Consider the following 22,875-nt stretch of genomic DNA (forward strand, 5'->3'; position numbering starts at 1 on the left):
TTGAAGAATTTGTTGCAAGAATACCAAAATCTACAATGAGCATGCTCCATGGAATGTTTTTAAATATGAAAGGTGTGAGAAACGGTAAAATGCTTTCTGTCATAAAGAATGAAGTTTTTGTGAGAATGCTGAAATCTTTTGTGTAATTTTGTCTGAAAACAGTATAATCTGTTATGAGAATGGTATAATTGATAGGATTGATGCAATTTAGCATTAATTCTGGCTAGAATCAACAGTATAACACCAAATTAATTGGGGAAAGGAAACCTAGAAATAAAGGCGGGTCATGAAAAACTCACCTAGTCCAACCGAGAGTTGCAAGCTAGATGTTTGAGAACTCTTGTGAAATTTCATGGCAATGTTTTTGGGCAAATAATGAAAATGTTTAACCAAACAAAACAACTGTCACTTGAGTGACATATTTGATGCCAAATATTCTAAACATTAACTGCTCCTGACAGTTTTTATGGCTAAAGTTAATTTTCTGCAAATAAAATCTTCAGGAGAATTTTTACATCCTCACAAAATTCTGTATTTTACAAGACATGCATTTTGTTTTGGTCATAAATGTCAGGGTTTCAGGGAGAGTTTTCCTCCTTTTATGGAAAACAGGATTAAATAAGGCATCTGATACTTCTCTGTGAAATTACCTCAGCTCAGAATGATGGATCTGTGAGCTAACTTGTAAAACGACGACAGAAATATAGAAACAACATCAGTGGAACAATGGATCTCCGAGATAACTTGTAAAATGGTGACTGGAAGATACAAACAACACTGTAGAATGAAGAATCTTGGAGATAACTTGTAAAATGGTGATTGAAAGATACAAACAACACTGTAGAACGAAGAATCTTGGAGATAACTTGTAAAATGAGGACAAAAGATAGAAACAACATTGTAGGCTTAGTATATAGCCTCATTTCCAAACTCGGCTGAATCTGGTTGATCTCATAAGTATCTATGATCCTTTGGGTATCAAACAATCCAACAGAGAGGAAAAAGCCAAGCTGGGTATGTAAATTAATCATGAAGTAGAGGTTGGTAGCAGTCTGGGACTGACATATCTACACAATGACTTTTCTGTCGACAGTTAATATAGGAAACATGACTGTGTGTACAGACCAGACGTGGTACCCAGGGGGGTACTCAGCCTTGTTTCCAGCTTGTAATATTATGTACTTCGGTAAAAACAGGTGATGTGTAATGACATATTGCTGGTGAAATTTTTATGAAACATTTTGATTATTTTCTAATTGGATAATCTTTGAGAGATTGTCACAAGCTAGGGTTGGCATGTATTGAAGCAGCCTAGCATGAAATACTCATACAATAATGGACCTTGTCAGTTCATACTCTATTTCATGCTGTATGAATCAATAATTTTAAGTTAATACTGCATGAATCCATCCTCCTTCAGTTCATGCTGCATGAATCCATACTCCTTCATTTCATGCTCCATCAATCTATACTCCCTCATGCTCCAAAAATCCATACTCCTTCAGTTCATGCTCCATTAATCTATACTCCCTCAAACCATGCTCCATCAATCTATACTCCCTCAATTCTTTCTCCAAAAATCCATACTCCTTCATTTCATGCTCCATCAATCCATACTCCTTCAATCCATACTCCTTCAGTTCATACTCCATCAATCCATACTCCTTCAGTTCATACTCCATCAATCCATACTCCACCAGTTCATACTCCATCAATCCATACTCCTTCAGTTCATACTCCATCAATCCATACTCCACCAGTTCATACTCCATCAATCCATACTCCTTCAGTTCATACTCCATCAATCCATACTCCACCAGTTCATACTCCATCAATCCATACTCCTTCAGTTCATACTCCATCAATCCATACTCCACCAGTTCATGCTCCATCAATCCATACTCCTTCAGTTCATGCTCCATCAATCCATACTCCATCAATCCATACTTCTTCAATCCATACTCCACCAGTTCATACTCCATCAATCCATACTCCTTCAGTTCATACTTCTTCAATCCATACTCCACCAGTTCATACTCCATCAATCCATACTCCTTCAGTTCATACTCCATCAATCCATACTCCTTCAGTTCATGCTCCATCAATCTATACTCCCTCAATCCATACTCCATCAATCCATACTCCTTCAGTTCATGCTCCCTCAATCCATACTCCATCAATCCATACTTCTTCAATCCATACTCCACCAGTTCATACTCCATCAATCCATACTCCTCCAGTTCATGCTCCATCAATCCATACTCCTTTAGTCAACACTCCATCAATTCTCCATTAGTTCATGCTCCATCCATACTCCTTAATTTCATACTCAAGCAATCCATATTCTTTCAGTTCATACTCCATCAATTCGTACTCCTCCAGTTCATGCTCCATCAATCCATTCTCCTTTAGTCAACACTCCATCAATTCTCCATTAGTTCATGCTCCATCCATACTCCTTAATTTCATACTCAAGCAATCCATATTCCTTCAGTTCATGCTCCATCAATCCATACTCCTTCAATCCATACTCCATCAATCCATACTCCTTCAGTTCATGCTCCATCAATCCATATTCCTTCAGTTCATGCTCCATCAATCCATACTCCTTCAGTTCATGCTCCATAAATCCATGCTCCATCAATCCATACTTCATCAATCCATACTCCTTCAGTTCCTGCTCCGTCAATCCATACGTCCTTGGTTTCTATCTCATACTTCTTTAATCGCGTACCACATCAAACAGCCTTTATAGAAATTATGTCATTAGCGTTTTAAGACATGGAGATGTATTGATAAAAGGGATATTGTTCTGGTAGCAATGATTGAGTCACTAATGAGGTTGTACAGTTCTATTGACATTTTCCTAGTAAATCAATGGCTGAACACAGCAGGTCACAATATGATATGTAAATAATATATAAAGAAAAACGTCTTGTTATTTCCTAATGGTAAGTGTACTTGGTATTAATGACCGGGGTCATAGTTAGCCTAACCTATTAGCTATAGATCAGGTGAAGAGTGGTCGCTTTTCAGCCGAAAATATTCGTCTTGATCCAGATAATGGTTCTTGACGGTACAGTCTGCACCTCATTGATTTACGATCACAAACTATGATACCACCGTTTGTAAACAATGGATTTCACGTTGTCACTCATCTTTGGTTTGATTTCTTCCCTTTGAAGAAATGACTGTAAGCCTTTTCAACAATCTAGTAGAGAATTTATTTGAAGGATGAGTTTTGAGAATCAGACCCTAACAGATACGGTAGCCAAGCTGTGATATGGCTCAAAGTGCTATATATCCGGATCTAACTCCTATACCGTAATTTAATTATTTGAAATTCCCCTCTAAAATAATTTTTCAGTCCTCTGTATAATGGGTGCTGACGTTGTCGTTTTTTGCCAGGTTAGTAGCTATATAGGAACTTATTGACATGGGAATACCGTGTGGAGTGTGCATGTTTTTGAGATATCGGATGCCCTAGAAGTAAATTGACTGTTTCCGTGGCGATATCTCGACATTGCTGCCAGACCTGTACACTAGCAGTGAGATTTCCTGGTGATAGTGTATACTCCTTAGTCCAATACATAACCAAAAGCTAAATAATGATGGAAATAACGTCAGATAAAAAAAATGGTGACGGATCAATGTCGCTAATAAACAACAACCAATAAATCGAAATGACAAAGGATCAGACTCGGGCATAAATTCAGTTAAATGTCAATCTCCATATAAGGTTATAACAGGTAAATCTTACTCCATCAGGGCCACGGTATACAAGTAATACGATCAGATCAAATCCAGCTTAAGTTTCATTGTACTTATAACAAAAGGATTACTGTCTTATTTTAAATCTCCACATATGATGAACAATTAATTGTGATGAAGGCATGCCATCAAGAAGGTTTGTTATGGTCTAGACTAGTATATTGTATGATATCAGTATTATTGACAAAATGTCAAGATTGTATGTAATTATTGATGTCTACATTGTATGTAATTGTTGTCTACATTGTATGTAATTGTTGTTGTCTACATTGTATGTAAATGTTGATGTCTACATTGTATGTAAATGTTGATGTCTACATTGTATGTAATTGTTGTCTACATTGTATGTAAGTGTTGTTGTCTACATTGTATGTAAATGTTGATGTCTACATTGTATGTAATTGTTGTCTACATTGTATGTAATTGTTGTCTACATTGTATGTAATTGTTGATGTCTACATTGTATGTAAATGTTGATGTCTACATTGTATGTAATTGTTGTCTACATTGTATGTAATTGTTGATGTCTACATTGTATGTAAATGTTGATGTCTACATTGTATGTAATTATTGATGTCTGTATTGTATGTAAATGTTGATGTCTACATTGTATGTAATTGTTGTCTACATTGTATGTAATTGTTGATGTCTACATTGTATGTAAATGTTGATGTCTACATTGTATGTAATTGTTGTCTACATTGTATGTAAGTGTTGTTGTCTACATTGTATGTAAATGTTGATGTCTACATTGTATGTAATTGTTGTCTACATTGTATGTAAATGTTGATGTCTACATTGTATGTAATTGTTGTCTACATTGTATGTAAGTGTTGTTGTCTACATTGTATGTAAATGTTGATGTCTACATTGTATGTAAATGTTGTCTACATTGTATGTAATTGTTGATGTCTACATTGTATGTAATTGTTGTCTACATTGTATGTAATTGTTGTCTACATTGTATGTATTTGTTGATATCTACATTGTATGTAATCATTGATGTCTACATTGTATGTAAATGTTGTCTATATGTATGTAATTGTTGATGTCTACATTGTATGTAATTGTTGTCTACATTGTATGTAATCATTGATGTCTACATTGTATGTAAATGTTGTCTATATGTATGTAATTGTTGATGTCTACATTGTAAGTAATTGTTGTCTACATTGTATGTAAATGTTGATGTCTACATTGTATGTAATTGTTGTCTACATTGTATGTAAGTGTTGTTGTCTACATTGTATGTAAATGTTGATGTCTACATTGTATGTAAATGTTGTCTATATGTATGTAAATGTTGATGTCTACATTGTATGTAATTGTTGTCTACATTGTATGTTAATGTTGATGTCTACATTGTATGTAAGTGTTGATGTCTACATTGTATGTAAATGTTGATGTCTACATTGTATGTAAATGTTGATGTCTACATTGTATGTAAATGTTGATGTCTACATTGTATGTAATTGTTGTCTACATTGTATGTAATTGTTGATGTCTACATTGTATGTAATTGTTGATGTCTACATTGTATGTAATTGTTGATGTCTACATTGTATGTAATTGTTGTCTACATTGTATGTAATTGTTGTCTACATTGTATGTAATTGTTGTCTACATTGTATGTAAATGTTGATGTCTACATTGTATGTAATTGTTGATGTCTACATTGTATGTAATTGTTGTCTACATTGTATGTAATTGTTGTCTACATTGTATGTAATTGATGTCTACATTGTATGTAATTGTTGATGTCTACATTGTATGTAATTATTGATGTCTACATTGTATGTAATTGTTGATGCCTACATTGTATGTAATTGTTGATGTCTACATTGTATGTAATTATTGATGTCTACATTGTATGTAATTATTGTTGTCTACATTGTATGTAATTGTTGATGTCTACATTGTATGTAATTGTTGATGTCTACATTGTATGTAATTGTTGTCTACATTGTATGTAATTATTGATGTCTACATTGTATGTAATCATTGATGTCTACATTGTATGTAATTGTTGTCTACATTGTATGTAAATGTTGATGTCTACATTGTATGTAATTGTTGATGTCTACATTGTATGTAATTATTGATGTCTACATTGTATGTAATTGTTGATGCCTACATTGTATGTAATTGTTGATGTCTACATTGTATGTAATTATTGATGTCTACATTGTATGTAATTATTGTTGTCTACATTGTATGTAATTGATGTCTACACTGTATGTAATTGTTGTCTACATTGTATGTAATTGTTGATATCTACATTGTATGTATTTGTTGTCTACATTGTATGTAATTGTTGATGTCTACATTGTATGTAATTGTTGATGTCTACACTGTATGTAATTATTGATGTCTACATTGTATGTAATTGTTGATATCTACATTGTATGTAATTGTTGATGTCTACATTGTATGTAATTATTGATGTCTACATTGTATGTAATTGTTGATGCCTACATTGTATGTAATTGTTGATGTCTACATTGTATGTAATTATTGATGTCTACATTGTATGTAATTATTGTTGTCTACATTGTATGTAATTGATGTCTACACTGTATGTAATTGTTGTCTACATTGTATGTAATTGTTGATATCTACATTGTATGTATTTGTTGTCTACATTGTATGTAATTGTTGATGTCTACATTGTATGTAATTGTTGATGTCTACACTGTATGTAATTATTGATGTCTACATTGTATGTAATTGTTGATATCTACATTGTATGTAATTGTTGATGTCTACATTGTATGTAATTATTGATGTCTACATTGTATGTAATTGTTGATGTCTACATTGTATGTAATTGTTGATGTCTACATTGTATGTAATTGTTGTCTACATTGTATGTAAATGTTGATGTCTACATTGTATGTAATTGTTGTCTACATTGTATGTAATTATTGATGTCTACATTGTATGTTATTGTTGATGCCTACATTGTATGTAATTGTTGATGTCTACATTGTATGTAATTATTGATGTCTACATTGTATGTATTTGTTGTCTACATTGTATGTAATTATTGATGTCTACATTGTATGTAATTGTTGATGTCTACATTGTATGTAATTGTTGATGTCTACATTGTATGTAATTGTTGATGTCTACATTGTATGTAATTGTTGATGTCTACATTGTATGTAATTGTTGATGTCTACATTGTATGTTATTGTTGATGTCTACACTGTATGTAATTATTGATGTCTACATTGTATGTAAATGTTGATGTCCACATTGTATGTAATTGTTGAGGTCTACATTGTATGTTATTGTTGATGCCTACATTGTATGTAATTGTTGATGTCTACATTGTATGTAATTATTGATGTCTACATTGTATGTATTTGTTGTCTACATTGTATGTAATTATTGATGTCTACATTGTATGTAATTGTTGATGTCTACATTGTATGTAATTGTTGATGTCTACATTGTATGTAATTGTTGATGTCTACATTGTATGTAATTGTTGATGTCTACATTGTATGTAATTGTTGATGTCTACATTGTATGTAATTGTTGATGTCTACACTGTATGTAATTATTGATGTCTACATTGTATGTAAATGTTGATGTCCACATTGTATGTAATTGTTGAGGTCTACATTGTATGTAATTGTTGATGTCTACATTGTATGTATTTGTTGTCTACTCTGTATGTAATCATTTTAATTTCGTCTTTCTACATTGTATGTAGATAACCATGTGTACATTTTATGTAGTTGTTTGTGTGTGTGTTTGGGAACAGCTGATATGTACACAGCCTAGATAGTGATTGATGGATAGAAACATGACAGATATCGGTGATCCTAATTAGCACCTCCAGGCTGTAGATAGGCCAATACTGTCTATATAGGATGTATATAATATATGTATATACAGCTTAACTGTGACAATGTTAGATATACAAATACAACTATCTATAGAGGATGTATATAACATATACAACTTTACTGTGACAATGTTAGATATACAAATACACTATGACAAGGGACCTGACTGACAAGGTTTAGCCACACACACATCACCTCAAAAGTTACTTCAATGATGGAATGGATGAGGGAGAGAACTCTAGGTGAAATTAACATCTCTGCTGATATTGATTGACATGTGTGTAATTTGCACACAACAGCCTGTAATTTTTAGTGACTAATCGGAAGGCTGTTCTCACGGACTCCACTGAAGTACTCTCTGTATAGCAATGGCTATACTTTAACTATAGAGCCTACTTGATACCAAGCATCCGCTATCTTTCATAGTCACGATATTAAACATCTAAGCCGTAGACAATCCCCAGTTCTGTAAGCATCTCTCAGGCCCGTAATTTTGATAGGTACTCTGAAGCATTAATTGGATCAGATTAAATGTTCTGGACACATATGAGGAAAAATCCTATGAGAAACCTGTATGTTGACTTTTAGAGGAAATATTCTCGGAGAAACTTCTTTTCTATGTTGGCTATTAGAGAAGGCAACAGGTAGTTGCTGCTGAGGGGTTATAGATAAACTGGTGAAGGGCCTCAATGATACCGGTTTGTCAATGCTACTGTGTATCAGTTGGTATTCATCATTAGCCCTGCCCAGTGTGGTTGTAGAGAGGTCGCAGGTGAATCAGTTATAATCACCTGTGCCGCATGTAACGGTGCGTTAAAAAGGCTATCTGTGTGTCAAACGATTATTTCATGATGGATCAGCGGTGAGGTCTCGACTTATGTAATCATCTCGTATATTTTTCCCCGAGATATATTAATTATATCTTAATTTTCACGTATCAGAGTTTTTTTTACGGAGGAGAGCACTACAAGGTGGTACTCACTGCAGGTAGCAGCTCATAAACTGAAGAAATGGGTAACTGAATCAATGGCAAGCGATATACATATATAGTGGATGTTTATGTTCTGCCAGCCATATCGTCACTGTGGGGCCTGAACAGCTCACTAGCAATGAGATGGGGGGATTATACCATATATAGACAATACCCCAACTTATCTCTGAGGAGGGAGTCTGTCTTATTTCATATATGGAGTTCAAATATGTATTTTCTATGTGATGTAGTCCGACAATTTGACACCCGTTTCATTGGAGCTGGATTCCATGCAGAAAAAGTGTGAATTATTATATTTTTCTGGAAGAGAGTGTTTTTTATGTGCCTTTTAAAATGGAATTTGTGGAATAATCTTGATGAAAACTTTGATGCCCACCGGTAGTATGGACAGTGTGGTCCTACAGGAAGATACCGGACTCGTTCTCTCTCCCTTCAGGTAAGTCACCTCTCACCAGGTGTCATTTACGGTCCTATAACTGTCATTACGGCATGTCACACCGAGGAGCCTACAAAAGTCTTTAAATCACGTTGTACTGTATATACATATGTGTTCAGCCTATTGTTTAGATATAAATGATTATCTGTCATTCATAACAATACAGCGTATATACATTTTGTATGTCGTTGATGGGGAATTTTACATATATGTTTCCTTTTATATAAAGTTTTATAAAAAAAAGTCATGATTTTAGAAACTAAAATTGAATTCATGAGATAAATATTGTTTTATTTGATAGATATAGTTTTTATCTTTTGTTGACATATTTCCTCTTTAAAGTGTTGTAGCATTTAGTATGTCCTTGTGCTGGTTGAGAAGTCAAAATCAATTGCTAAATTAGGTTTAAAATCAATTTTATACAAAAAATGCATAAAAGAAAATCAATGTTCTCAATACATTAAGTTGCAGCTGAATAATATATTTCTGAAAAGTCTTTGAAGTGAATATTTTAGAATGATTGCCACTTATAATTAAAACCAGTTACATAACAGTTGGCGAACTTCATAAAGTCAGATTTATGTAGCGTTTCTACGATAAGTGTCGACAAGCATGTGGCATCAGATCAATTAAATAAAGTTAAGAATCATTGTAACTGATCCATTATTGATAAAAGTTTAACTTTAATGGCAGAGTTTACAACTATTTGTCACAATTAAATGTTTAAAGAGAACATATCTAGTATTGTTTATTATCCTCTCTCCCAAGTGTCCTCATTTCAGTCCTATAAAATAAAATGGTCAACTCTAAAACTGACATTGAATTTTCAAGTTTAAAAATAGTTATATTGAACCTTGTCTAATCTGACATTCTGTGTAATGGAAGATATTAGTCAGATTAAACAGGTTGTCACAGAAAACAATTTTTATTGCAAACGGACTGTCAAATCTGACTGCTGTTGTCTTTATTTAATTTTCATGCTCACACTTTGTTACTGTGAGCATGTCGTGTGGCCTGGTGTATCTTTAACAATACTTTTATACTCCTGTATATCTCATGATAATCTGATTGTTCCCATTTGTAATGCTAAAAGTACACAGGACAAATTATGGAAAATCTTATACTGTATGAGGGTGGCATTTAACGAAGTTTTACTGTACAGTAGTGGTAACTAGTATAACAAGGTTTTGCTGTACAATGGTGGCAGTATAACAAGGTTTTATTGTACAATGGTGGCAGTATAACAAGGTTTACTGTATAATGGTGGCAGTATAACAAGGTTTACTGTACAATGGTGGCAGTATAACAAGGTTTCACTGTACAGTGGTGGCAGTATAACAAGGTTTTACTGTACAATGGTGGCAGTATAACAAGGTTTTACTGTACAGTGGTGGCAGTATAACAAGGTTTCACTGTACAATGGTGGCAGTATAACAAGGTTTTACTGTACAAATGGTGGCAGTATGACGAGGTTTTACTGTACAAATGGTGGCAGTATAACAAGGTTTTACTGTAAAATGGTGGCAGTATAACAAGGTTTTACTGTAAAATGGTGGCAGTATAACAAGGTTTTACTGTACAATGGTGGCAGTATAACAAGGTTTTACTGTACAATGGTGGCAGTATAACAAGGTTTCACTGTACAATGGTGGCAGTATGACGAGGTTTTACTGTACAAATGGTGGCAGTATAACAAGGTTTTACTGTAAAATGGTGGCAGTATAACAAGGTTTTACTGTATACTGGTGGCATTATAACAAGGTTTTACTGTACAATGGTGGCAGTATAACAAGGTTTTACTGTACAATGTTAACAGTATAACAAGGTTTACTGTATAATGATGGCAGAATAACAAGGTTTTACTGTACAATGATGGCAGTATAACAAGGTTTACTGTATAATGGTGGCAGTATAACAATGTTTTACTGTATAATGGTGGCAGTATAACAAGGTTTTACTGTACAATGGTGGCAGTATAACAAGGTTTTACTGTACAATGGTGGCAGCATAACAAGGTTTTACTGTACAATGTTAACAGTATAACAAGGTTTACTGTATAATGATGGCAGAATAACAAGGTTTTACTGTACAATGGTGGCAGTATAACAAGGTTTTACTGTACAATGGTGGCAGTATAACAAGGTTAACTGTATAATGGTGACAGTATAACAATGTTTTACTGTATAATGGTGGCAGTATAACAAGGTTTAGTGTATAGTGATGGCAGTATAACAAGGTTTTATTGTACAATGGTGGCAGTATAACAAGGTTTTACTGTACAATGTTAACAGTATAACAAGGTTTACTGTATAATGATGGCAGAATAACAAGGTTTTACTGTACAATGGTGGCAGTATAACAAGGTTTTACTGTACAATGGTGGCAGTATAACAATGTTTTACTGTATAATGGTGGCAGTATAACAAGGTTTTACTGTACAATGGTGGCAGTATAACAAGGTTTTACTGTATAATGGTGGCAGTATAACAAGGTTTTACTGTATAATGGTGACAGTATAACAAGGTTTTCTGTACAATGGTGGCAGTATAACAAGGTTTTACTGTACAATGTTAACAGTATAACAAGGTTTACTGTATAATGATGGCAGAATAACAAGGTTTTACTGTACAATGGTGGCAGTATAACAAGGTTTTACTGTACAATGGTGGCAGTATAACAAGGTTTTACTGTATAATGGTGGCAGTATAACAAGGTTTTACTGTACAATGATGGCAGTATAACAAGGTTTTACTGTATAATGGTGGCAGTATAACAAGGTTTACTGTATAATGGTGACAGTATAACAAGGTTTTCTGTACAATGGTGGCAGTATAACAAGGTTTTACTGTACAATGTTAACAGTATAACAAGGTTTACTGTATAATGATGGCAGTATAACAAGGTTTCACTGTACAATGGTGGCAGCATAACAAGGTTTTACTGTAGAATGCTGGCAGTATAACAAGGTTTTACTGTACAATGTAAACAGTATAACAAGGTTTTACTGTACAATGGTGGCAGCATAACAAGGTTTTACTGTACAATGTTAACAGTATAACAAGGTTTTACTGTATAATGATGGCAGTATAACAAGGTTTTACTGTATAATGGTGGCAGTATAACAAGGTTTTACTGTATATTGGGAAATATAACACATTTCTAATGTAAAATGGTGGCATTATTACAAATTTTTACTGTGAAATGGTGACAGTATAACTAGGTTTACTGAAAAAAAGGCAGTATAGCAAAGTGTTATTGTATAGCAATTAAGTTTGAGAGTATGATAATGGCATTATAGCAAAATTTTACTAGGCAATGGTGGCAGTATAACAAGGTTTTCACAATGTCTTGGTGGCAGTTTAAAAGGTTTTACCAATTACAATGGTCACAATCACTGATACAAGGTTTAAGAGTTGGAAACTGTTTATAAGGATGTATGATTTGTCACTTGGACTAGAAATTGTCATCCTTCATCGTTCTAGAAGATTTACCACATTAACTGGCAAATCATAAAGGTGGTATGGCCTTAATATTCAATCATAGTTCACATCCAGTGATCAAAACCAGTCGGCTGTAATTGGTTATTAAAGTTATATTGACTACCAGTAATAATATGAAATTTTTGTGTCCGCGAGATGAGATTTCGTTGCCATCTAATTCTAAATTGCCTGGAACCTGACTTGCAGCTAGAATTTTGATTTTGTACCACATGATTGGCATTTGAAAAAAAAATCCCTCTGGGCATTTTATTTACAGCTGTCAATTTCAGCTGCTGTAGCATGTTATTTTCGCGGTTTTTGTTTCGGTGATCGCCTGCAAACAAATATGCATACCCTTCTGACCTGAACATTCGCTCATTAAGTCTTTGTACAGTGTATGCTGTATCTGATTTAATGAAGGCGGCTGTGGGGATTATAAATAAACTCAAATTTCATCAAGAAATACTTTATTATTTCCAGGAGTTGTTTAGTTGGTTTTGCAAGTTTTGCCTTCAAAATGGTTCTGTTTCTGACAGTTTTAAAAACAAAAACATGCAAATCTACCACAAATCATGTGCTGTCTCCGGATATAGTTAACATTGTAGTCTTTTGGAATATATGGACGATATTGAATGGTTTCCTATTGAATATCATATACATTTCTTCATAATACATTTATCTTCATTTGTATATATGGGTGTGGCACGATTTAATTGTATAGTGATACGGTCGCGCTTCGTGTTAGGAGGAATTTACCCTTGGCTAACTCGATCCAGTAAAGCAGCAATGTATACGAAAATATATATTTTATAAAAACTTCATTAAAAAGCAGATATCAAGGAATCATAGCATAATCATGGACATCGTTCTAAGGACATTCTGCTGGACAAGATTAAGTCAACTCCATTTTGATTGAGCTGCGTAACATTATTTCAGCATTTTCTTTTACTTCAGGGATTTTGCTTGCAAAACTGTTATCAAACATGTATCTTATTAAAAAAAACTGATGTATATACAGCAAAGGTGTGGAAATCAAAAACAAGACCTAATCTGCAATTCTCTTCATTTGAATCCAGATTTCAATGCAGTGAATGAAAATTAAAGCACTGATTGGTCAATACAAATGTTTAAATATTATCACTATATATTGGCAATACAAGTGTTGATAATGTTAATTTTTTATCAAATTGATAATTTATTATACAGTGGAACTTCGTTAACTCGAACTCGGATAACTCGAATACCCCGCTTAACTCGAAGTACCTCGCCGGTCCCGGCCGAATTCTCTCTTTATCTTAGTAAAAAAAACTCGGAAAATTCGAATTCGGATAACTCGAAAAACTCGGATAATACGAAGCAAAAATTTGGTCCCAACAATAAAAATCCTACTTGAAATGTTCGAATAACTCGAAGTATAATTTTCGTCGATCGGTGGCAAACGCCGACATTTTTTAAGAGCTAAATTCCGTTTGTAATACTGAACATATCGGCACTACTAACCTACATGCTATTATAAGTGTTTCATATATTCATAAAAGAAATTGTCGGTTGAATCTTATAACAACAAGTCTTGGTGATAAAAAGTACTGCTTTACTTACATCAGGTAATTTTCCAAGGCGGTCGCCGATATCAGTACACACGATAGTCAACAACTCATCTACCCGTTCGCTCAAGCGGAACTAATCTCTGACACACCGGTAGATCTACCCGGCTGATGTTTTTACAGGTGTAGAAATGACACAGTCACCGGCGCCTATTAAATCTTTAAACTGCTGAAACAATAGCGTAATTACTGCCGAGGTGTTCAGAGTACAACTGTAACGGTCAGTGTTGTCTATTAAATCGGATAAAACGCCAACTCAGTTACAGTAACATTTTATACGCACATGCGCAGCCCAACTTCCGGTGCTAATACACATGGAAATGGCGTGGTATATCAATAAAAAGTAGGTAGGCCGACCAAACAGTATTTTATATATGTCCAATAAAAGGTAATGGTTCTGTTACGTTTTGTATGCAATCTGTGTTAAACTTAAACGGTTAATTGTTTTGACATTAATAAGTTATTTTGTCGAATTCCGTTTTATCGTTTACCTTTTGCAAACATGACTTGCACATCAGATCGTTATTGAAGTGACTAAGTGAAAGAAACTTTATGGTGCCTGTATATCGGCAAAACTACACCAAATTACAAGTGACATAACGAAACATTACATATATATTTACATGTATTGACCAGTCTTCACACTAAACTGATGAGCGACAGAGCGAAGTTATAATGATTATATAATGTTGACAAATATTGACCAAACTTTTCACCAAAAACGATAACTCGCTTAATTCGAACACTCGGATAACTCGAAGTTTTTTCGTGGTCCCGTCGACTTCGAGTTAACGAAGTTCCACTGTATTTCATTGTTGAAAATGAAAATTAATTGCTGCATTGATTAAGGAATCATCAGTTCTGAATTGAATAAGGGAAATAGTAATGCATTTATTTGATAATAATAATAAAAAAAAACTACATTGTTTTTGTTGTATTTGGCAAAATTGTTGAAAAATGGTGATGCCCTTCACCATTTATCGGTGTACTTTGGTTTGGTTTGTTTTTGTTTAACGTCCTAGTGTACAGCACCCTAAATATTCAATAGCTATGTTACATACCATTAACAATGAGAATAGTCAATCAAGTAATCCACATCATACGATCGGAGCAATACAAGCAATGTCAGAGAATACACCTGAAGCTAATTAAATTACATTGTCAGGATATCTTTTGTTTTAATAAACATATTATCTATGGTTCCATAAAACTTCACCAGAACTGAAAAAACATGACAGAATAGGACATATATTACTGACTTACTCGGTTTGTATAAGTGTCGTGGCATCATCCACTGCACATAGAAGTTCTAAGTACACATGGTATTGTTTGCCTTCATGGACTGGGGTGGATTACAGATTCAATATCCTTAAGGAATTTATTGGTTGTTTTGAACTGTATGATAATTAGATATATCTTTTTCATCAGATTGAAGAACTACAGAAGAAATTAATATATAGCATGGAGAAAAATTATGGCTGCACATCCATCTTGAAAACAACTTGTATTGCGGCCCATCAATTATTGAAGTCATTGAGGACTCATGATCATATCTTTTAAAAGTTGCTATCTTTGCCAAACAAAATTTATCACATTAACAAATTGAAATTAGTTACCTATGCCCATTTTGATCTGTATTCTTTCTCATTTCAAATAACATAAAATAATAGTATATTGTTTGGCCCAAAATGACCCTATTTGTCAATGGGCCGTAAAACTCAAACAAACAAGCAAACAAAGAAATCTTTCTCATATTATTCAGATGCTGTTTGTGTAATCAGAGTTTCTCATAGTGATCAAAAACCATATATTTCCTGCCATTTCTACCTAGATAAGATTGCTCCCAGTCACTGACATCTTTACTTTATATACAGTCAAACCTGCTCTAACGGCCACCTTGAATAAGCGGCCACCTCCGTTAAGCGGTCAGTATGTGGTTGGCCCGATGGAAAACACTATATAATGAACCTTAGATAAGCGGCCACCTCCGTTAAGCGGCCACCTGTCTGACGCGGCTAACGGCCACAAAAATCTGCCCCGAGTCGTTGTATCATCCTGTATTAAGCGGCCATTTTGTCCTGAAGTAGACATCCGCGATGATCACATGGCCAGGTATTTTTATCAAATTCATCAAAACTTTTATCTTTGTTGGTTTTCATTTCAAAATACACTGTACACGGTATATTGTTATCAATATCAATAAGTGCATTATAATATGATTAATTCAATAAACTGCTGAAAAAATAATTGGGCAACAGGCCGTTTCTAGCCAACCTGGTTTAAACAGCCACCTGTCTTAAGCAGCCAATACCCGTATCTATCAGTCCCTTGGGTGGCCGCTTAATACAGGTTTGACTGTATATATTTACCTATACCATATAAAAAATTGAATTCCAGAGTTGCAAACTAGGGGGGATAATCAGAAAAATTACAGATAAATTCTTTGCGAAAACTTGGACCCTGAATGGTCCCATTAGCTCCATGGCAAGTGATCTTAGGTGTAGCAATGCTGCAATGGTGACTTGGTATATATATATAGGGTCGAGTAAGTAATAACGAAGGTATAAACCAGTATAGGTACTGGATCCTAACAAACTAACGTTGGATGCATATTACTAGAAATAGATTTATGTCAAGTAGTAATAACGACAGTACAGACAAGTAAATTGTCGAATTTTCGAGGCAATCTGCCCTTTTATCAAGACACAGGTAAATTACATACGATCACATATATAGACATAGAACATGGAACAGTTACACAAATATAGTAGGTATAAACAACAATAAATATCGTAATGTTGTAAAAACGATCCCCCTCAGCCGATAATTAATTAATTAGCCTGACAGGGCAGAAAAGCCTTGCGGCAAAGTCTTGTTTTTTTGTTATTTTTAACAAATTCACCTTCGCAAGGACAGATTTCTTTTTCTTATATGCTATAGCAATGTTCAGTCTGCCTGAAGAAGCCCGAGAGGGCAGAAAGGCCTTGCTACAAAGTCTTGTTTTTTTGTTATTTTTTATACATTCACCTTCGCAAGGACAGATTTCTTTTTCTTATATATATATATATTTATATATATATATACAGTGGTAAAGAATATATTGCCAGAAAATCTATAACTTAGTACAAAGGTGAAATTTGATGACCTCCAATGGCTCTGCACGACACATAGTGACCTACGATCGCTCTACAAGCTTCTTGCTGAAGTTGAGTGCTTTACAAATCCCTCAAGGTTTAAATGTGAATTTGATCTTCTGCTTTACATTTGTTTTATTAATGGCATTGATTGCTAGCTAGAAAAAACATGGATATTGACTGTAATTTGAAATCATTAATATATCGTTCTAAAGGGCACAAGAGTATTTGTTTGCTCTGCAACATTCCGTAGGGACGGTAAAAATATAATTTGTTTTTGTTATTTGATAATAAAAAAAAATAAGTGTTTATATTTTTTATCGTGTTTGTATATTTGTATAATGCTAGCGTAGCCAGGAGATTGCATACAGGTACGGTGCTCACCTGTGGACAATTAGACAGTACACTTAACGGTGCGTTTCAATTACGATTACTGTCGTAGCTTCAGGCTTGATTCCTTTGATGGTCATGGCCATTTCCTCGATATTGGAGGAAATTGATCAAAATCAGTCAAATTCATCTGAATGTTTCATGTCCTTGTTTAATCAAACAAGATTAAACCGACCGTGGAATTGTGGGAAAGTAGTGATTAAATTATTGTTAACGGTTGTCAAAATTAGCAATCAGCACTAGGAAATAGCATCCTGTGGATGAACAGTTTTGAGATCAGGCATGCAAGTGAACCAATATTGGTATGGTGTGCAGATTCATAAGGTCATGGTTAGAAAATGTACAAAAATTATACATATATCAGAAAAAATCACTCAACCAGTTTTCCTTTCCTAGATTAATTTTGATAATATTTGCTCTGTGAAGTTTTGTGTTAAGTGAATTTTCTCGAGTATAAGATGACTTTGAAGCAGCCATTCCAAAAAAAATAAAGCCAAAATAAAATGTGAACAATTGCGAAACAAGTTAAACCAAACATGCTTGTTGGTCCATATTGAAGCATGTGAGGGGTCTTACTGTGGGAGGAAACGCGAGACCCCAGGGAAACCCCAGGGAAACCCCAGGGAATTAAACCATACATGGTCGGGCAGGTGACTCCCATACCTGTTCACGTCCAATCGTGGAATCAAACCCTGGCCATCTAGGTGATAGGCAAGTGTGTTACCACTGTGCCACGCGACCATCCAAATATAAAACTAATATAAGTGTGATGATAACATTGAAGGATATTGATGTACAATTTTTGGCATTTTTATATAGATTTTAGGTGTTTATAGCTAGATAAAAAATTATTTTTTATAAATGACAAAAGTTTTATTTTTTCATTCAATTGTGTTATATACCAGAAAAATGGATATGATGTAATTACTCTAAGTTTTGTGTTCTATGCTTACCAACAATTTCCTTGGAATCCAAACATTTTCCTGAGTAGGATCCACGATAGGCATAATTTGTCAATAAAAATCAAGCGAAGTTCAATATCCTTTACAATTTTAAATTTTTTGGAAAAGTGTATTAAAATTGTTCCAATTTCATTAGCTCAGAGGTAGGATTCCATTTTCTAGAGTTTCATTAAGATGTTTGTTAATGTTAAAATTTTATAAAAATGTAAAATTCATTGATTTCAAAACAAATAAGATATATCAACTTATATTAATCACTTTTGTTGGCCCAAACAGAAGTGCACGAGGGGTCTTACTGTGGGAGGAAACCGGAGTACACGGAGAAAACACATATGGTCTCTTACTTGGAAAATCGAAAAAGTATAAGAAACAGAAGTAATGTTTTGAGCCGAAGGAGTGATCTATCTAATATGGAAACAAAGATGTTTGACTATAATTATTTCATTGGCAACAACAATGAATAATGTGTTATTTCTGCGAAACAAATATCACTGACGATGAACATCGCTTCAAAATATTTCATTTTTAATGCCTCTACATTGATTTTCGTTGAAGCCGATTGTTATGGGATATGTAAATATAAAACTACTTCCAAACGTGATGGCCGTATAGTTGTGACATTTATTCCGTTTTATCGCAAGATGAACGTTAAACGGAACTGATAACGATGACAGTGATTACAAAGTGTTACATCAACGTGGATCTGATGGTTATTTTTACACTTGTAGGGTTCATCAACTTAGCATTCCTCAATGGTCGCTAATAATATATTCTTTTAATGGAACAGTAAAAAGATGCACAATTTGAGAAGCTGTCAGCTGGAAAGATGTTATGCTGTCAAATTTTGTGTTGATAAGGAGAACCAATTTTGGTAGACCCCAGGAAATGTTTTTAGAAAAAGGTGATTTTATTTGCAAAGTTTACGACGTAGCTACCATGGAGTTATGAGAGTCAAGATAAGGTACTCCGCACTCTGGCCATATAGTAAATTGGGCTATCTCTTGAAACATGAATAAATAATTCACTTTTTTTCTTGGCAGGATATCAAATCAAAAGATAATCAATTTCATTTCAACAGTTCCCAATCAAACCTGGAGTTTCATGTAACTTAAGGTACATATTGACCTTCAGGGTTCTCAAGGTCACCTTGTACTAATTGTCATCACCTGAGATAACAAAGGTACTGAATGACCTTTGAATTCTAGCTCAAGGTCACTCAGGAAGTTTCATTATGATTTATTTAGGGTTTAGAAGACATCAGTACGAAGTCAATAAGAAACAATTGATGACTTACATTGCCCAGAAAATTGTTTTGAATGCTTCTGAGGTTATTTATAGTAAGTTATTTTAAAAATTATACCAATGCCATACAAGTTGGCTGTTTTGCAGAGTTTGCCGATGATCTTGCTCTTAAATGTTCTATTTTTTTTTTTTTAACTTTTGACATATTTTGAATTTTGCATTCAATCCATTTCCATTTTACACAGCATCCTTTCCATCGAATTTGAATCAGGAGTATACAGTTGTTTCACGTTTAATGCTCTCTAGTCTGTATGTATTAAGATCATTCAGGGACAATTAAAAACAAGATAATAATGAAATCTGTCTGATTTATTTATTGTGACTTAAACATTTTTTATTCTACAAAATTTCAATTTCAGAGCTGTATATCTTCAACTTCAGCAAAAATAGATTTTGTCATCCTGTTTATTTTGACATATTTGCTTCGCTTGAACCTTGTGAATTGAGCTGAAAGGTCTCTGCCGATTTTCCAAATTGATCCATTTTGACTGTCAATTGCAGCTGACATTTAATTTCGATGATGAATTGAAAACACAATTCGAAGGAAGCTCTTTCTGCCCTCTTTAAAAATCTAAAAGAATATGTTAGCTGCGCAATTTGAAGAAGCAAATGATTTGTTTTCAACATGTTTAATTAGCAGTAACCAATGAGTTGAGTGCCAGAGGGCTTGTCGACCTGCCAGAGACATGGCGCGACAGTTAACAGCTTGCTGCTCAAAAGTTCATCCATGCTGCGAAGTTGTAAATCACCATATTGGGAACTGTAACATGTCAGCATTCTTGTCATCCAAATAGTTTAAATTTCTATAAATATCTTAAGAAATTAAAATTAAAGGTATTTTTTTTTTAAATGATTTTGATTAATTTCTCATTCAAAATATTCATAACATAAAAAGGAGAGTCCTTAATTAAAAGATATTGAATCAACAGAAAGATTATAATTTTTTCAATAAAATTTTTTAATATTCTTATTATGTAAATGTCAAACTTAGTTTGCAGGAAGTGCCTGCCAGTTTGTACAATGACAATTTGTCATTAACGAGTCTTCTAAAGAACCATAAGGTCAAAAGTCATGTTATTATAACTCTGATCATGAAAAACATCATTGTTTGATCAAATAATCCATAAACTTAAAAAATGTCTTAAGTCTGAACTGTAAAAATCCGAAAGCATTATAATTGAAGAATCAGACTTTGTTCAAATGAATGACCTTCACCTACAAGAAAAATCGCTTTGTCAAATATGATGAAATTACCGGTGATCTAACACCAGGACAAATAATTATGATGAAATTAAATAAATATTTAAATTTTCTGAGGTGGGGAGTTATAAAAACCAAATAAATTATTTATGATGTTCTTGGACTTCTTGTTTTGCATTGTAGAATAGATTGAATCGGAGTTCAGAATGGTGTTGATGTTAGAACAATTGATGGAGAAATTCTACATGTCGGCTCCAGGTTTATGGTAAAGTCTGAGTTGTATAGACATCAAAAGCCCTAGATACCAGTCTCCTTCATCTATCTCATCTATAAGTGGCCAACAAATTTATATTCTTTGAAATCTAATTAGATCGGTAATATACCTCAGGTCTGATCTTGTGTGTTTTACAACCCCGCTGATAGACACTCACTGATACAGTTGTTTGTACTCATTATCAACAAGTCCCTGTGTGGCAATAAACCGTCTGAATCCTTAACAAAGAGTCCCTGAGAGATCCCAGAGCTACAGTAAAATCTCCAAGCCTCTAATTCCAGTTATCTTTGCCCATGAAAGCCTATAAAATATCTTATGCCATAACATATAGTTCTTCCTGAAAGTCTGACAAGTGTAAAATAGTCAAATTCCTAACACAGGGGCGTGATAGACATTACACATTAAATCACCAAACAGGGACCTGACAGAAATTACAACATCATGTCACCTTACACAGGGGCATGATAGACATTATACATCATATCACCTTTACACAGGGGCATGACAGACGTTGAAACACCACATCATCAATCACAGGGACATGACAGACAGTAAAACATCATATCACCTTACACAGGGACCTGACAGACATTACAACATCATGTCACCTTACACACTGGGACCTGACAGACAGGAAAGTATCTTATCAAACACAGGGACATGACATACGGTAAAAACATGTCACCTATCACAGGGACCTGATAGACATTAAACATCATGTCACCTTACACAGGGACCTGACAGACAGTACAGCATCACATCAAATACAAGGACCTGACAGACAGTAAAAACATGTCACCGAACACAGGGACCTGACAGACAGTAAAAACATGTCACCGAACACAGGGACCTGACAGACAGTAAAAACATGTCACCGAACACAGGGACCTAGCAAAAAGTAACACATCAGATCACCTGACACAGGGACCTGACAGACAATCAAATCACAGGATCCCTCATCTAATACGCACAATATTCCATCCCAGTAACATGTTTCTTCATAAGGTCAAAGGTCACCAAAGCAGACGAGACTCCCTAACAATGTGATTTATCACTTAATTTGGCTGAAGGAAGCACAGGACCTAATTCCGTTTGACAGTCCGAGGGAATTACGGTGAAGCGCTGTATTGTAATGTCTATTTGGGTGGTATGATATTTTCCATGTCACTTACGCGGTAATAAGAAACATTCAAGGGTTTAGAGAATCACTTCTGCGTGCCATTTTTAGGAGACTTTTGCATACAAATGTCATTTATAGGATAATAACCTAACATCTGGCCCCAGCTGTAGCCAAGAGTTAGCCGGTGGATAGTGATGATATTTCAAACACAGTATTTGACATCATAAGGACTCTAGCTTTTCTTCTCAGATAGAGAATGAGTGTGTCTTAACAATTAAGTCCATTTTGTTTTTCTTACTTTACAGTTATGTCAATTCGGTCTGACTATTCTTTGCAAAAATATCTTCATGAGAAG

The 22,875-nt window shown here is 34.2% G+C and overlaps 1 protein-coding gene across 2 annotated transcripts in view; it reads left to right on the plus strand.

The window, feature by feature from the left end:
* Positions 1-22,875, plus strand: part of LOC117335431 (E3 ubiquitin-protein ligase LNX-like) — a 110,081-nt gene that overhangs the window by 48,200 nt on the left and 39,006 nt on the right. Inside the window, exon 1 of one of the 2 annotated variants that reach the window (XM_033895405.1) lies at positions 8,386-9,055. The exons of the other annotated variant lie outside the window; for it this stretch is intronic. Coding sequence (XP_033751296.1) covers positions 8,976-9,055 — 80 coding nt within the window. The 5' untranslated portion in view covers positions 8,386-8,975. Of the gene's footprint in view, positions 1-8,385; positions 9,056-22,875 lie in introns of those variants that run through there. 2 annotated transcript variants of the gene reach the window in all.

Source organism: Pecten maximus, chromosome 10, assembly GCF_902652985.1.
Source record: "Pecten maximus chromosome 10, xPecMax1.1, whole genome shotgun sequence".
Classification (NCBI taxonomy): Eukaryota; Metazoa; Mollusca; class Bivalvia; order Pectinida; family Pectinidae; genus Pecten; species Pecten maximus.